At 45.5% G+C, this 18113-nt stretch overlaps 1 protein-coding gene across 1 annotated transcript in view; it reads left to right on the top strand.

Moving 5' to 3' along the window:
• POLD1 (DNA polymerase delta 1, catalytic subunit) overlaps positions 1-18113 on the top strand; it is a 388959-nt gene that overhangs the window by 160318 nt on the left and 210528 nt on the right. Inside the window, exons 18-19 of the mRNA XM_082274252.1 lie at positions 17379-17474; positions 17562-17699. Coding sequence (XP_082130378.1) covers positions 17379-17474; positions 17562-17699 — 234 coding nt within the window. The remainder of the gene's footprint in view (positions 1-17378; positions 17475-17561; positions 17700-18113) is intronic.

Below are 18113 nucleotides of genomic sequence, written 5' to 3' on the forward strand. Positions count from 1 at the left end.
CGGGCCACACAGCCTCCCGCAGGCCGAGGCACTCCCGCAGGCCGCCAGGCCGAATGCATACATCCCGCAGGCTGCTGCTAGCCGCCGCTATCCTACACAGGCCGCCGCCATTTTCCTGCAGATCGCACGAGGCCGCCATATTGGCGTAGCCTCGTGTCTCCAGCATGGGGGCGGCCATGTTTGAGGTGACCAAACACCTCGAGGAGCTATGGGGAGGCGCCGGAAGGCGTGTAAAGGGGCGGAGCCGCCTCCTTTTACCCGGGAAAGCAAGCCAAAGACTTCCTGTCTGTAATAGACAGTGCTGGAACAGGTTGTATTGAAACTTCTGAGCATCAAGTGGTGAGCATCAAGGGTCTCTCTCTCTCTCTCTCTGTAGGGGTCCAAAAGCAGGTAACACTGAGGGGCGCTGGGGCGCTGTGGCGCTGGGGGTCTAAAGAAGAAAAAAAAAAAAAAAAAAAGTTTTATTTTTTTTTGCAAATTATTTTTTTTCCGGCAAGTGTCTGGAATAATCATGGATCCTGCCACACAGGTACCCCCACCTGATCCCCTCGAGGTGGCCGCAGGACCCTCCAGTTAACAGAATATTGATGCATTTACAGCAGTTTTGGAGTCTTTGGTATCCCGGGTGGAGATGGCCTGTCAGGGACAGGGGTCAAGAAAGCGACCCCCGCCTACCCCTATTTCATCTGATACTTCAGATTCTGAGATGGTCATTGCAGCTGCAGGTCACTCTGCAGGGGCTGTTGTCTCAGGTAAAGTTCCCTCAGATAGTGAGGGGGAAGGTTCTACCTCCGCCATAGCACAAGAAGAAGCATTGGTGGACGCACTAGTTGTGTCGGTCTGGGAAACCTTAAGACTTGAGGTTTTACCGGCAGAGGTAACCGAGATGGAAATTCCCTTTGGTACTAGTAAACCTACCAAGACGGCGAAGGTTTTTCCCTTACCCAAATGTTTTGGTAATAAAATTAAAGAGGAATGGGATCATCCAAAACTAACCCTTACTATTTCCAAACGCATTGCTAGACGCTATCCGTTTGAGGAATCCCTCATTAGGAAATGGACGGTACCACCAGTGGTGGATCCACCTATTTCCAGACTGAATAAAGCCACTGTTATCCCGTTGGAGGACGCTCCGTCCTTCAAGGATCCAGTGGATCGGAAAATGGAAGCGGAGTCCCGCACTATTTTTTCCCTGATAGGGTCAGCCTTTAGACCAGTGATTGTCATTGGTTTAGTTTCACAAACATTAATGGAATGGGCAAAATTGTTACTCCATGACCTAAAGGGGAGAAGTATCCCCCAGGCAGCATCTGATTTGATGGAACAAATTATACAAGGACTACAGTTCGTCTGTGACGCAGCCCTTGATGCCACTCCCTTGTTAGGGCATGCATCGATGTCAGCGGTAGTCCTCAGACATGTGCTGTGGTTAAAATGCTGGTCGGCGGATCTAGGTTCCAAAAAAGCTTTGGCGAATCCCCCCTTTCAGGGGAATCGCCTATTTGGGGCCACCCTAGATGAGATCATTAAGGATGTCACTGGGGGCAAGAGCACTTTTTTGCCGCAGGCTGCTAAAGCTAAAGGACCTCGTAACAAGCGTGGACCTTTCTTTGCCGCTCATAAAGGGTTCGTTCGCTTCGCTGGGGCGAGCGGGAAAGGCAAAGCCCCTCTAGGAGGGTTCAAGAGGCGCTGGTCTGGCAAACAAAAGGCCGACTCAGCCAAACCTGAAGATAAGGCTAATACAGCCTGAAGGTGCGCCCCCACCCGGCTTAGGGGTGGGGGGACATCTTCACCGGTGTTCAGATCCAGGGCTTTCCTGAATCCCGGACTAAGGGGTTCAGGAGATCATACGATCAGGATACAAGATCAAGTGTCGATCACTGCTACCGGTGCGATTCTTCCCTTCCAACATTTAGGTGCTACAGGGAGCGGTAGTTCCCGTTCCCTGAGCAGATCATTTTCTTTACCTTTTCCAAAGATCATTCTCAGTTCCCTCCAGGAATCGGATCCGGTTGAGCAAGCGGACCAAGGAGCCTCTAGTCTGGTGACTTCGGTCTCTAATGCTCAACCAGGAGAAATCATCACTCCTGATAGGAATCAAGTTTCTGATAAATGTGTGGGAACAGAGAGCGATCAGACTTTGTCGGATTGCCTGGACCAAGCAGCTCTAGGGCAGCCCGGTTCGGATCCAGTCAGACAATATCATGGTGATGACTTAGGTCGATCACCAAGGATTTCACCATCTGTCTCTTCATCAGAGCATCCCGGAGGTGGATCTGTTGGCATATCGGCTCAACAGGAAGGCGCGGAGGTTGGTAACGCAGCGGACGCAGCAGACGCGCTGAACGGCCTGTAAAGGCAGTGTCAGCTACTATATGTCTTCCCTCCTCTCAGATTGCTGCTGAGATTTCTCTGCAGGATAGAGATGGAGGGAACTCCAGTTATCCTGGAAATTCTAGGCTAGCCTCGTCAAGCCAGTCACGCCGACTTGGACAGGCTAGTCGCGGACGCTCCTTGGAGACTTCCTCTCAGGGAGGATCTGCGGTCTCAAGGACCGATCTTCCATTGTGCTTTACAGTCGCTGGTTTTAATGGCCTGGCCATTGAGACCCAGGTACTGAAGGACAGAGGGTTGTCAGCTTCAGTTATTCCTACTCTAATTAAAGCAAGGAAAGCGACTTCCAGCAAAGTCTATTATCGCACATGGAAGACTTATATTGCGTGGTGTGAATCTTTGGGATTTCCCCCAGGTACCTATTCGGTGACCCGAATCTTGGCTTTTCTGCAAAAGGGGGTTGAGCAGAAACTATCCTTGAGCACTATCAAGGGTCAGGTTTCAGCATTAGCAATCTTCTTTCAGAAGCCTTTGGCTACTCATTCCTTGGTGCGGAATTTCATCCAGGGGGTGCGGCACTTGGCTCCGCCAGTGCGCGCGCCCTTACCGCCCTGGGATCTTAATTTGGTTTTGTCGGTTCTGCAGAAACCTCCCTTTGAAAATATCAGGGAGTTTCCCTTGCTTACATTATCCCAGAAGGTGGCCTTCTTGGTGGCTATCACTTCTGCACGCAGGGTGTCAGAACTGGCTGCATTATCATGCCATTCCCCATATCTTGTGGTTCATAGGGATAAGGTAGTTCTTCATCCGAAGCCATCCTTTCTTCCTAAGGTGGTTTCAGACTTTCATCTGAATGAAGATATTGTGCTACCTTCCTTGTGTCCTCAGCCCAATCATCCTCGGGAATATGCGTTGCATTCCTTGGATGTGGTTCGGGCAATCAGGGTATACCTGAAGGCTACGGAATCGTTCCGTAAGACGGATTCACTTTTTGTGATCACGGATGGCCCCAGAAAGGGGTTGCCTGCATCTGCCGCGACTATCTCCAAATGGATCAGACAGACGGTGGTACAGGCTTATTCGATTAGGGGTCGGAATCCTCCGTTCCCTGTTAAGGCGCACTCCACTCGAGCGCTCAGTACTTCCTGGGCCTACCGCCATCAGGCGTCAGTGGTCCAGATGTGCAAGGCGGCTACCTGGTCGTCGGTGCATACCTTTACAAAATTTTATAAAGTTGATGTGATGGCATCGGCGGATGCCTCATTTGGCCGCAAGGTTTTGCAGGCCGCAATTTGAGGAGACCGGTGGTCTACCTCGAGGGTTTTTTTCCGTTGGAATTTCAGTTGAGTCTCATCCTTTGATTGATGAGCCTTTAAAACTTCTAGTTGGCATCGGTTGGGCCTTCTAGATTGGATTTTGATTTCCATTTTCCCACCCCTCATTTGTGGTACTGCTTTGGGACGTCCCGAGTTGATATTAATCAAGGAGGACTACGTCTGTCAATGAGCGACAGAGAAAAATTGATTTTTGTAAAATCTTACCGTAAAATCCTTTTCTCTTAAGCTCATTGACAGACACTGCTTTGTGACATAACTGATTTGCTGTAGCAGAGAGAGAGAGGATATACCCTCTGGGACTGCCCCTAAGGTGTGGCCAGAACGTTTTCTTTCCTGTCTAGTCCTACTCCTGTAGAGGGCAGTATAACCCGAGTTGATATTAATCAAGGAGGACTACGTCTGTCAATGAGCTTAAGAGAAAAGGATTTTACGGTAAGATTTTACAAAAATTCAGTTTTTTACACAGCCTAGCCACACACAGAGGCCCAACATTCAAGGAGCACCATCAGGTGTTCTAGGAGCATAAATTTACACATATAATTTCCTAACGACCTATCACACTTTTGAAGGCCCTGGAGCACCAGGACAATGGAATTACCTGCAAAATGACCCCATTTTGGAAAGCAAACACCCCAACGTATATTCCATGAGGCATAATGAGTCTTTTGAACATGTCATTTTTTTCCCACAAGTTTTTGGAAAATGTGGAAAGAAAATGAAAACTTTTTTTTTTTTTTTTACACAATTTTTGTCAATTTATAAGATATTTCTAACACATAGCATGTACATAGCAAAAATTACACCCCAAAATACATTCTGCTACTCCTCCTGAGTATGGCGATACCACATATGTGGGACTTTGTCACAGCATAGCCAAATACAGAGGCCCAACATGCACCGTCAGGTGTTCTAGGAGAATAAACTACACACATAATTTCATTACAACCAATCACACTTTTGAAGGCTCTGGAGCACCAGGACACTGGAAACCCCCATAAAATGACCCCATTTTGGAAAGCAAACACCCCAACACATAATCTAGGGAGCATGGGCTGCAGATAGGTACTCAGGTACTCTGATGGGCTGCAGACAGGTACTCACGTACACTGATTGGCTTCAGAAAGGTACTCGGGTACTCTGATGAGCTTCAGAGAAGTACTTGGGTATTCTGATGGGCTAGAGACAGGTACTCTGGTAATCTGATGGGCTGCAGACAGGTACTTGGGTACTGTGATGGGCTGCATAGAGGTATTCGGATACTTGATGGGCAGAAGACAGGTACTCAGGTACTCTATTGGGCTGCATATAGGTACTCAGATACCCTAATGGGGTTGCAGATAGGCACTCTGAAGGGCTGGTGACAGGTACTTGGGTACTCTGATGGGCTTGGTACAGGTACTTGGATACGCTGATGACATGTTCTCGGGTACTCTGATGGGCTACAGGGAGGTACTTGGGTACTCTGATGGGCTGCAGAGAGGTACTTAGGTACTCTGGGCTGGAGAGCGGTACTCTGGTACTCTGATGGGATACAGAGAGGTACTTGGGTACTCTGATGAGCTGGTGACAGGTACTTAGGCCCCATGCACACGGGACGTTTTTAACGCTGCTGTAAGCAGCGTCAGGCGTTTTCTTTTTGCAGCCTAAAAACGCCCCTCCATGTTATTCTATGGCCTCATGCACACTCAGGCGTTTTTGAGCTGTAAGTGGCTTAGGCGTTTTTAGGCTGCAACAAGAACCCACCACCTGCGCGTTCTAAGGACCAGCGTTACAGCGTTAAAAACGCCTGACGCTGCTAAAAGCTGAATAACTTTGCTATAACGTTGCTTAACGTGCGTTAAGCCACGTTGTACGTTTTTTTTTCTTCCATTCAAAATCAATGGTTCCCTATGGGAGCCTATTGATTTGAATGGAGGTCGCACCGCAACACCGCAAGTCGGATCCGACTTACGGGGTGACTTGCGCTGTGGGAATCTTGAGGGGGAACTCCACGCCAAAATGTGAAAAAAACAGCGTGGGGTCCCCCCCAAGGTTCCAAACCAGGCCCTTCGGGTCTGTTATGGAATTTGAGGGTAGCCCCATGCCGAAAAAACGGCGTGGGGTCCCCCCCAAAATCCATACCAGACCCTTATCCGAGCATGCAGCCCCGCAGGAAAGGGGAGGGGACGAGCGAGCGGCCCCACCCCCCCTGGACCACACTAGGCCACATGCCCTCAACATGGGGGGGTGTTGGTGCTTTGGGGCAGGGGGAGCTCTGCACCCCCCACCTCAAAGCACCTTGCCCCCATGTTGATGAGGACAAGGGCCTCATCCCCACAACCCTGGCCGGTGGTTGTGGGGGTCTGCGGGCAGGGGGCTCATCGGAATCTGGAAGCACCCTTTAACAAGGGGGCCCCCCAGATCCCGGACCCCCTCCCTATGTGAATGGGTATGGGGTACACTGTACCCCTACCCATTCACCCCATAAAAGGCAGTGTATGGAAATAACGACAAGAGACGTTTTGGAAAGTTTATTAAAAATCTTCATCCGACTCTTCTTGTCTTCTCCTCTCCGGGGTCTTCTCCGGGGTTTTCTGCTCTTTTGCTGTCCGCCCTTCTTGTCTTCTCCTCTCCGGTGTCTTCTGCTCTTTTGCTGTCCCCCTCTTCTTGTGTTCTTCTCTCCGGGGTCTTCTGCTGTCCCCTCTTCTGCTGTCCTCCCTTCTTTTCTTCTCCTCTCCGGTCTTCTGCTCTTTTGCTGTCGGCTGTCGGCTGTCTTCTTCCTCCGGTCCTCCTCCTCCGACGTCTCCGCTGATTATGCCTATCTCCGGTCTCTTCAGCTTATTATATAGCCATTAGGGGCGTGGCCCCGATGACGTCATCGGGAGGCCCCGCCCCCTCATGTCACAGATGACGTCATCTGTGACATGAGGGGGCGGGGCCTCCCGATGACGTCATCGGGGCCACGCCCCTAATGGCTATATAATAAGCTGAAGAGACCGGAGATAGGCATAATCAGCGGAGACGTCGGAGGAGGAGGACTGGAGGAAGAAGACAGCCGACAGCCGACAGCAAAAGAGCAGAAGACCGGAGAGGAGAAGAAAAGAAGGGAGGACAGCAGAAGAGGGGACAGCAGAAGACCCCGGAGAGAAGAACACAAGAAGAGGGGGACAGCAAAAGAGCAGAAGACCCCGGAGAGGAGAAGACAAGAAGGGCGGACAGCAAAAGAGCAGAAAACCCCGGAGAAGACCCCGGAGAGGAGAAGACAAGAAGAGTCGGATGAAGATTTTTAATAAACTTTCCAAAACGTCTCGTCGTTATTTCCATACACTGCCTTTTATGGGGTGAATGGGTAGGGGTACAGTGTACCCCATACCCATTCACATAGGGAGGGGGTCCGGGATCTGGGGGGCCCCCTTGTTAAAGGGTGCTTCCAGATTCCGATGAGCCCCCTGCCCGCAGACCCCCACAACCACCGGCCAGGGTTGTGGGGATGAGGCCCTTGTCCTCATCAACATGGGGGCAAGGTGCTTTGAGGTGGGGGGTGCAGAGCTCCCCCTGCCCCAAAGCACCAACACCCCCCCATGTTGAGCGCATGTGGCCTGGTGTGGTCCAGGGGGGGTGGGGCCGCTCGCTCGTCCCCTCCCCTTTCCTGGCCTGCCGGGCTGCATGCTCGGATAAGGGTCTGGTATGGATTTTGGGGGGGACCCCACGCCGTTTTTTCGGCATGGGGCTACCCTCAAATTCCATAACAGACCCGAAGGGCCTGGTTTGGAACCTTGGGGGGGGACCCCACGCCGTTTTTTTCACATTTTGGCGTGGAGTTCCCCCTCAAGATTCCCACAGCGCAAGTCACCCCGCAAGTCGGATCCGACTTGCGGTGTTGCGGTGCGACCTCCATTCAAATCAATAGGCTCCCATAGGGAACCATTGATTTTGAATGGAAGAAAAAAAAACGCTGCTAAAAGCAACGTGGCAAAACGTGCAATAACGCCAATGGAAAAAGCTACTGAAAGCACGTTTTTACAGCTGCTTTTTCCGGCGTCAGAACTAACTTTGACGTACGTTTTTTCTAACGCCCCGTGTGCATGGGGCCTTAAAGTACCCGAGTACCTGTCATCAGAGTATCTGATGGGCTGGTGACAGGTACTCAGGTACTTTGATGGGCTAGTGACCGGTCCTCTTTATTGGGGGGGGGGGGCTATCAGTGTGTCTTAGGGTGCACTATAATCGGTAACTAGCGGTTACCGCAATCTCCTCCTCACACAGGATCAGTGTGTGAGGAGGAGAACATGGTAACATCTAGTTACCGTGGTCTCTGTTGACATTCTGTGACCGGCTGTGATTGGACACAGTCATTTCATTGGCTCTTTACCCTGATCAGGGATGGACTGTGTCAGAGTGACACTCTCCATCCCTGATCACTGCTCTGCGCGCCCCTGGGGGCGCACGTGAGCGGCATGCACGAGGTAAGTGCATGTGGCCGGCTGTGATTGGACACAGCCGGTCACATGGTAAAGAGCCATTTTTTTAAATGGTTCTTTGCACCGATCGGGGATGGGCTGTGTCCTGACGGACACCCTGCATCCCCAATCGCCGCGCGCCCCCGAGGGGGGGGGGGGGCGGCGTGAGAGCAGCGGATCCGGGCGGACGTCATATGAAGTGTAAAAACCCTACCCTCGTTCCCAGCAGTGTTAATTTTGGCAGCAAATTTCGATTTAGTTTTAGTTAGTCTTTTTACTAAAATGCCATTTTAGTTTTAGTCGTATTTCAGGTTTTTGACTGAAATGTGATTTTAGTTTGTCGTATTTTAGTCATCTGAATTGTTTGTCCTATTTTAGTCGACTAAAATCTCCAGTACATTTTAGTCGACTAAAATCTCCAGTACATTTTAGTCGACTAAAATCTCATACAAATCGAATAGGTTTAGGTTAATTGTAATGCATTATTTAAACATTTCTCTAGCATTTCCAAATTAATTGTATACTCCTGGAGTAAAAATCGAATAATATGTTATTAAAGGTTTGAACACGCACTACAGACACAGATTTAGCCATTGTGATATATAACATCTTTATAAATAAAACCAAGTTTCATAAACAAACAGAAATATTGCTTTTTGACAAACCGAAGTGCAACTTTAAAATACAAAAAAAAACTGTAAACTCCATTGGCTGTAATGTCATTGCACATATTACCTGAATATATTGTGTATAAGAAAAAGTGCGCTGGTCTGTGATAAGCTGCTCCCAGATAAATTGAATGTATGATGTGAAAATGGATGGTGCGCTTTATCTAAGTGATTATGTACAGTATAATGTGCAAGTAACTCACATATGCAAATTCAAATTAAACAAAGTAATAAGAAGCAAATTGTGATTAAATAAAGTCCCAAACACAACGTGTCTATATGCTTGATAAACAATCCAGTGATGTAAATGATGACAGATGGTGATGAACTCAAATAGTGACTTTGATTCCCTTCACCTGTTGGAATTCCTCCTTACCGGACGGAATGAAAGTAAGTGCTCTTCTTTGCAAAAACAGACAATCCCTGTGCTCAAACCAAAATTAGTGCTCTCCACCGTGCATGCAAAGTAGCCTGCTGGGCCTCTTACCAGATAGGTATGAATAAAGCACTCTGCCACAGTACTCTCAGAAGAGTGTATCTCTCTGTCCAGGTGATAATAGCAGCCACTTGGTGAGATTCCACAGAAGGATCGTATCACTCCAGCATAACATGTAAAGGAATGACCACTGATAGTGTATTACCCTTGATACATCGTTTATTAGGATAAAATATGCACTTACATGTTATGCTGACAGAATTCGCAGGTATATTATTAAAGCGGTGAGGGATTCCTATGATGCCCGGGTCCGGCTGCAGCCCAGATCCCGAGCGACGCGGTGACGGCACGCCTCCTGTCTGATGCGTTTCCACCGATTGGTTATCTTCAGAGAAAGGAGATAACCAATCGGTGGAAACGCGTCAGACAGGAGGCGTGCCGTCACCACGTCGCTCGGGATCTGGGCTGCAGCCGGACCCGGGCATCATAGGAATCCCTCACCGCTTTAATAATATACCTGCGAATTCTGTCAGCATAACATGTAAGTGCATATTTTATCCTAATAAACGATGTATCAAGGGTAATACACTATCAGTGGTCATTCCTTTACATGTTATGCTGGAGTGATACGATCCTTCTGTGGAATCTCACCAAGTGGCTGCTATTATCATCTGGACAGAGAGATACACTCTTCTGAGAGTACTGTGGCAGAGTGCTTTATTCATACCTATCTGGTAAGAGGCCCAGCAGGCTACTTTGCATGCACGGTGGAGAGCACTAATTTTGTTTTGAGCACAGGGATTGTCTGTTTTTGCAAAGAAGATCACTTACTTTCATTCCGTCTGGTAAGGAGGAATTCCAACAGGTGGAGGGAATCAAAGTCACTATTTGAGTTCATCACCATCTGTCATCATTTACATCACTGGATTGTTTTTCAAGCATATAGACACGTTGTGTTTGGGACTTTATTTAATCACAATTTGCTTTTTATTACTTTGTTTAATTTGAATTTGCATATGCGAGTTACTTGCACATTATACTGTACATAATCGCTTAGATAAAGCGCACCATCCATTTTCACACCTGAATATATTACCAACATTAAATATTAGGGATAAATATAAGAAAAGCCTTTTTCTTAATTTTTTTATTTTCATCAGCTTAGTAGATGCCCCTTACTTATGCTTATGCGGTGGTGCAATACATGTTTAAACTTTAATGTGCTATTATTACATGCTCTGGATGGAATTGTGTTGCCGATTTAGAAATGACCAGCAGAGGCGTGTTCATTTTGATGATGTCGATTTTCAGTTTAGTTTTAGTTATAGTCTTATGACTAAAATGCCATTTTAGTTTTAGTCGTATTTTAGTCTTATGACTAAAATGTCATTTTAGTTTTAGTCGTATTTTAGTCATCTAAATTGTTTTAGTTTTAGTTGTATTTTAGTCGACTAAAATTGTGTTAATTAAGTAGACGAAAACATTTTAGTCTACAAAATTAACACGGGTTCCCAGTCCTTAAAGCGGCGGCTTCCCGTCAAAATACCCTACCCTGGTTCCCCCAGCAGATCCAGAAAAATTTAAAAGTGCCTCCTAATGGAAGAAAATGTATATATATTAATCAAAATGGAATGATAAAAAAAAAAATATTTATATATTTTAAATTTTCCTCCATTAGGAGACACTTTTACATTTTCCTCCTCCCGCCGGGGAACGAGGGTAGGATATTTTCACGGGAAGCCGACATTTACTAACCCATCGATTTAAGCACTGGGAACGAGGGTAGGGTTATTTCACGGGAAGGATTCGATCCTATAAGATCGAATGCAAGTTTTAAATGGTTCCACATTCTTGCTTCAATTTTCAACACTTGGGACTCACCAGTATTCATTTACTTTTTTAATATTTTTGTGATACACTATCATTGGACTGTATCAGTCATTATAGCGCTGCACTTTTTTTGTATAAATGTTTGTACAACTTTGTCGATTGATGTGCTGGCAGCTTTTGTTACATGTTAGCACAGTATGATTTATTATATACAATAAGCCCCGGTTCACACTACTGCGTGTGCGGGGTTCGCATGTCATGTCGGAGCGCACTGCTCCGACATGACATGTGATCAGCTGTGCGGTGCGAGTTTAGCCATACAGTTTGTATGGCTAAATTCGCATCGCACCCGCAGCAAACACGCACAGGAGGCATTTTTGCTGCCGCATCAGGATCGGATCGCACAGCGGTTCACACTTGTGCGATCCGATCCTGTGCGAACTGCACGATCGCACTGCGATATGCGATCAAACTGGGGGTGTCGTTAAGATTACATTGACACCCCCAGCGGATCGCATATGGCAGTGTGAACTGCCGGGGGTGCGTGTGCGATGCGGGAACAGGCTGCGAATTCGCAGCCTTCCCGCATCGCATCAGTGTGAACCGAGCCTTAGAGTTTTTGTAAAATGAGTTGCTGCTTTTAAGATATATATCTCCAGAATGAAGAAGTTCTGTTACATTACTGAAAGGTATTATGTAACAAGTTTTTAGATAAAGTATCTTGTGTACATCAGCAAAGCGATAACATTGCAATGTGGGTTTGTTTTTGTAAATTGACTTGCACTGCCTTGGGAGGAGGATGGGGAGCAGAAGCCAACTTTGTTCAGGTCTGGTCCTTTAAACAGTACTCATTTCTTAAAGCTAAATGTCTAATTACACAGTATTACATGCTGGACTTGAAACTGTGCTGTCTGCCAAAAGATATTACTTATGCTAAGCTAGTGTGCTTATTCAGGCACTTCTGCCAGTGACTTGATCGCCTGGCAAACAGGCAACACACCTGGACCATGGCCTACAACAGTTTGTCAGAATAATCCCTGTATAATATATTTATTTCCTGTGATTGTCTGCTCCATCTTGTGGCCATTTATGTGACATTTCCTAAATGACCACTATCAGCAATATACCACATTAAGGCCACTATTTTATCAATAGGAATCCAAAGAATACCATTTGTTTGTCACAGTTAAAAGTAAGGACAATTGTGAAATGGATCAATGACTTGGAGGACTTGGTACTCACTGCGCAGGGTAGAAAGGAACAGTACTCTAAAACATGGGCCCATTGCGGGACAGGCTCTGAGCGCTCCTCCTGCTATGGCTCACTGAACGGCTGGCCGAGGGAACACCCACATGGGACGGCCGTACCTTCTATTTCTATCTGCTCTCTCCACTCTTTCTCTCCCCCACTTTCCGCTTGCGCTACTGCCTGTACCCATGTCCATGCCTTTTTCCCCCTTTCCTGACCCTCCTTTGCCCCCCCCCCATATCTCCTTGCCCCCCCCCCATATCTCCTTACATGCATAACAATCTTCTGCGTTTTCATGTTTGTGCATTAACACAGATGCTTAGTTTTTCATTGCATACCAATAATTGTTCCACTTGAGCTGCTGTCTCTGATGACCTAATGCTGTCATATGTTCTGCCAACCGGTATTGGCTCATGCCTATATGTACTTTTTCCTATTTACGATGGGTATGCACTTATGTGTATTTTGTTAGAGCCGGTTCACACTGCCACGGTCATAAAGTCGCCCCATGTCGGAGCGACTTTTTACAGTGACTTTACCGCGATTTTACCGAGATTTTACCGCGACTTTACCGCGACTTGTGAATTATTTTGCAGGACTTATATGACAGATGACTGTGTTTGGCCAATCAGAATATGATGTGTTGTGACCTAATTCCCCTTTTTCTGTTTTTTTTTTTTTTTTTTTACTCATTTCCTCATTGCCCACCAGTGCCACTGCACACCAGTGCCACGTATGTGTCCACCAGTGCCACTGCTCACCAGTGCCACGAATCAATGTCCACCAGTGCCACGTATCAGTGCCACGAATCAGTGTCAACCAGTGCCACGTATCAGTGTCCACCAGTGGCACATATCAGTGCCACGAATCAGTGTCCACCAGTGCCACGAATCAGTGTCCACCAGTGCCACGTATCAGGGCCACGTATCAGTGCCATGAATCAGTGTCCACCAGTGCCACTCACACAGACCAAGCAGAGATAATGGAATATGTATATATATATATATATATATATATATATATATATATATATATATATATATATATATATATATATATATATATATATATATATATATATATTCCATTATAGGCATGGCTACAATGTGGGGAATGCCTGGCTAATCTCTTTCTTCTTCCTGGAGAGTCTCATAACAAGTCGTGTCAATTAAGATAAGGAGGCGACTCCCATTGAAGTATATGGGACAGGTCGGATCACAGGTCGCCTCAAAGTAGTACAAGACCCTTTTCTGAAGTCGGAGCAACTTCAGTAGTGCCAATTCAGACGGCACTGATTGATTAACATTGTTTATGTCAAGCTACCTGGGGCAACACAAGTTGCCTCACAATTCGCGCTAGTGTGAATGGGCTCTAAGTCCCCGTTCACACTGGGGCGACTGTCAGGCGACCTGGTCGCCTGACAGGTCGCCGTAGGTCGCTCGCCATAGAGAAGCTATGGACCCATTCTAATAGGAGCGACACAAGTCGCTCCAACTTAGAAAAAGGGTCCGGAGCTTCTTTGGGGCGACCGGAGCGACCTGCATAGACTTCAATGTTATGAAGTCCGTGCCGGCCGCTCCGAGGTCGCGGTGCGAGCAGCGCGCCGCAACCTATGAGGTCGCCCCGGCAAGTCGCATCGCCCCAGTGTGAACGGGGACTTATTCTGTTTTGATTTGGTCATTGTACCTTCTTACGCACTACTACTTGATGAGTATATACTTTGTTTATACGCGTTCTTATTTCTTTTATGTTTAATAAAGAATTTGAAAAAAAAGTAGGAACAATTTATGATCTTCTCCCTGACAAGCATGGGTCGACTCTAATTGCTGTCTCGGGCAACCCTGGGTCCCTACCACTCTTCTTGCCTCTTCACTTTACTTTAACCTTTTTCTCCTGTCTTTCTCTCTGCTCTTCTTTCGATGTCTTTATCAGCCCTCTTTAGTTGCCCATTAGTGTCCAGGACTATCAGTTAAGGAGTTGTTGACATAAAGGTCCTGACCACCTTGGCAATTATGGGGTTCTCCCCAAAATACATATGTTTTTTTTAAGTGAGATATGCCTGTTTGAGAAGGAGGCCCTCCCTCCGTCACTATGCTGGGTATGTACACCTATGTTGTCTATATCTCCAGCCCTAGCCCCTTCGCGAACGAACTAGGTGCGTTTGTGTTGCTGTATATTTTTATATACCTACAATAAAAATTATTGAACAAGAAAGTAAGGTCAATTTGAACTTTTTAGCAATTTAAAAAAAATCATGGATGGCAGCAGAGTGAAATGGAACGTTAAAATAGAAATATGGGCAAAAAAAAACAAGTTCATATATGCTGCAGTCTGTCACTAATATTAGCACAGAAGTTTTGATTTTTCTGAGTCCCCTCAAAACATGATCTCTTAAACCTGCCAGTAAATCTGGTATTTTAATCACTTCTTTAACAGGGCAAAATATCCAGCACAAGTACAAGTTAAAGTGGTTGAAACAAACCATATGGCATTGAAAGGAGTGCTGACAATAGTCAGCTTGTGTTCATATGGTTTATACCAAAAATAAAAATCTAAACTAACTAAAACCTTATATCCAGGGGTAATCAAAACGAAGGCTGAGTTGTGACATTTTGATATGCAACTATCTTATTTTACTAGTATCATTTTAACTGCTTTGTATACCGAAATTATTTTCATACCTTTTTTTTAGTACATATAAAGCCTTTAATTTGTTTTGTCAAAATACCCTAATTTTTTTTTATATCAAGTAGAGAAATGGACCAAATGCATAAAGGAAAAAAACTGTTTTAATATAAGGTTTAGTGTGTTTTGTGTAATGTATACCTGTACTATTCAAATATATTTACTGAAATGTTTTCTCCTAAGGGCAGGGAACCCAGTTATTTGTAAGTTTTAACCTATTCATAAACAATTGCATATAGCTTAAATTTATAAATGTGAACTTTATTTATGGACATATTTGCATATGTAGCTTAAAATCGCTTCTGTCAAGAAGTTAACTGTCCAGACACTTCATGTTATAGGGTGGTCTGTCTGTATGTCCCAGTTGTGCTTCTGTTATGTTACATGGGCTTCCAGTAGACACTACAAGGGGCCATTTAATCCACAGGTAGGCATGGTCCACTGGTATCACCACTAGAAACACTGCCCCCCCCCCACATACTCTCTGAATGTGACATGCAGCCTATTGCAGGAATACATGCATGTATTGATACATACAGTGCCTTGCGAAAGTATTCGCCCCCCCCCCCTGAACTTTTCGACCTTTTGCCACATTTCAGGCTTCAAACATAAAGATATAAAACTGTAATTTTTTGTGAAGAATCAACAAATGGGACACAATCATGAAGTGGAACAAAATTTATTGGATATTTCAAACTTTAACAGTTAAAACTGAAAAATTGGGTGTGCAAAATTATTCAGCCCCTTTACTTTCAGTGCAGCAAACTCTCTCCAGAAGTTCAGTGAGGATCTCTGAATGATCCAATGTTGACCTAAATGACTAATGATGATAAATAGAATCCCACCTGTGTGTAATCAAGTCTCCGTATAAATGCACCTGCACTGTGATAGTCTCAGAGGTCCATTTAAAGCGCAGAGAGCATCATGAAGAACAAGGAACACACCAGGCAGGTCCGAGATACTGTTGTGGAGAAGTTTAAAGCCGCATTTGGATAAAAAAAGATTTCCCAAGCTTTAAACATCCCAAGGAGCACTGTGCAAGCGATAATATTGAAATGGAAGGAGTATCAGACCACTGCAAATCTACAAAGACCTGGCCATCCCTCTAAACTTTCAGCTCATACAAGGAGAAGACTGATCAGAGATGCAGCCAAGAGGCCCATGATCACTCTGGATGAACTGCAGAGATCTACAGCTGAGGTGGGAGACTCTGTCCATAGGACAACAATCAGTCGTATACTACACAAATCTGGTCTTTATGGAAGAGTGGCAAGAAGAAATCCATTTCTTAAAGATATCCATAAAAAGTGTTGTTTAAAGTTTGCCACAAGCCACCTGGGAGACACACTAAAATGTGGAAGAAGGTGCTCTGGTCAGATGAAACCAAAATCAAACTTTTTGGCAACAATGCAAAACGTTATGTTTGGCGTAAAAGCAACACAGCTCATCACCCTGAACACACCATCCCCACGGTCAAACATGGTGGTGGCAGCATCATGGTTTGGGCCTGCTTTTCTTCAGCAGGGACAGGGAAGATGGTTAAAATTGATGGGAAGATGGATGGAGCCAAATACAGGACCATTCTGGAAGAAAACCTGATGGAGTCTGCAAAAGACCTGAGACTGGGAGGGAGATTTGTCTTCCAACAAGACAATGATCCAAAACGTAAAGCAAAATATACAATGGAATGGTTCACAAATAAACATATCCAGGTGTTAGAATGGCCAAGTCAAAGTCCAGACCAGAATCCAATCGAGAATCTGTGGAAAGGACTGAAAACTGCTGTTCACAAACGCTCTCCATCCAACCTCTCTGAGCTTGAGCTGTTTTGCAAGGAGGAATGGGCAAAAATTTCAGTCTCTCGATGTGCAAAACTGATAGAGACATACCCCAAGCAACTTACAGCTGTAATCGCAGCAAAAGGTGGCGCTACAAAGTATTAACTTAAGGGGGCTGAATCATTTTGCACGCCCAATTTTTCAGTTTTTTTATTTGTTAAAGTTTGAAATATCCAATAAATTTCGTTCGACTTCATGATTGTGTCCCACTTGTTGATTCTTCACAAAAGTTTTATATCTTTGTTTGAAGCCTGAAATGTTGCAAAAGGTCGAAAAGTTCAAGGGGCCGAATACTTTCGCAAGGCACTGTATGCATACTGTAGACAACTAGTCAGGTTTAGAAATGCTGTGTGTTAGTCCACAGGACTTAGGAGCCGAGTGCATTTCTGTCAAATCCTTGGGTATTTTTCCTGTTAATGCAGAGTCTTTGAAGAGGAAAATATGGGGAAATGTGCATGTTTACTGTTTGTGTATTTTGAGTTTTTTCTTTTTTTTTTAAATACTGTACACTTTAAGCAACACTTCATTCAGTGTTTTTTTTTAATACGGAGCTTTCTTTGTAGAGTGTCACTGGCTTTGGGAGACAGATGATTGAGAAGACCAAACAGTTAGTGGAATCAAAATATACCCTTGCCAATGGGTACAAAGCAGATGCCAAGGTGAGAACTCTGTGATTTTTATTTGTCAGGCCTATGGTCCAAAGTAAGAGAGATACTCCCATAACTAATGTCTGTGTTTCTCTTCAGGTCATCTATGGTGACACAGACTCTGTGATGTGCAAACTGGGAGTGCAGACTGTCACTGAGGCCATGGAGATAGGAAGAGAGGCAGCTGAATGGGTATCCAGTCACTTCACTCCCCCCATTAAACTGGAGTTTGAGAAGGTTTGTATCTATCATATTTCCAGTATCTCTGAGCTGGGGCACATTGTATAAGCCTTTTCTTAGCCCTTGGCTGAAAGTGAACAGACCTGATCCAGTCACGTTTAGGGAAGGTAATCTTTTGAGTGCCCTATAAATGGAAGAAGAGAGCAGCAGTGACAAACATTTCTGATACGATTTATCTTGAGATGGATATCAAGTAGGTTTGTGAACCAGACCAACTATACTACACATTGATTGGATTATATTGAAAGAAGTACCGCTTTTCTTTAAAATATGAATAAAATCCCCCAGGTGCCAAGTGCAGTGGTCCCATTCTGATCCTTAGCCCCCTTTTATATTAAAAACAGGGCTCGAGTCTTGCAGGAACGCATGGAAACAGTATTCCTGTACTTTTTCCACAGCAGGAAAGCCATT

This window comes from Pelophylax lessonae (assembly GCF_965119305.1).
Source record: "Pelophylax lessonae genome assembly, chromosome: 12".
NCBI classification, from domain to species: domain Eukaryota; kingdom Metazoa; phylum Chordata; class Amphibia; order Anura; family Ranidae; genus Pelophylax; species Pelophylax lessonae.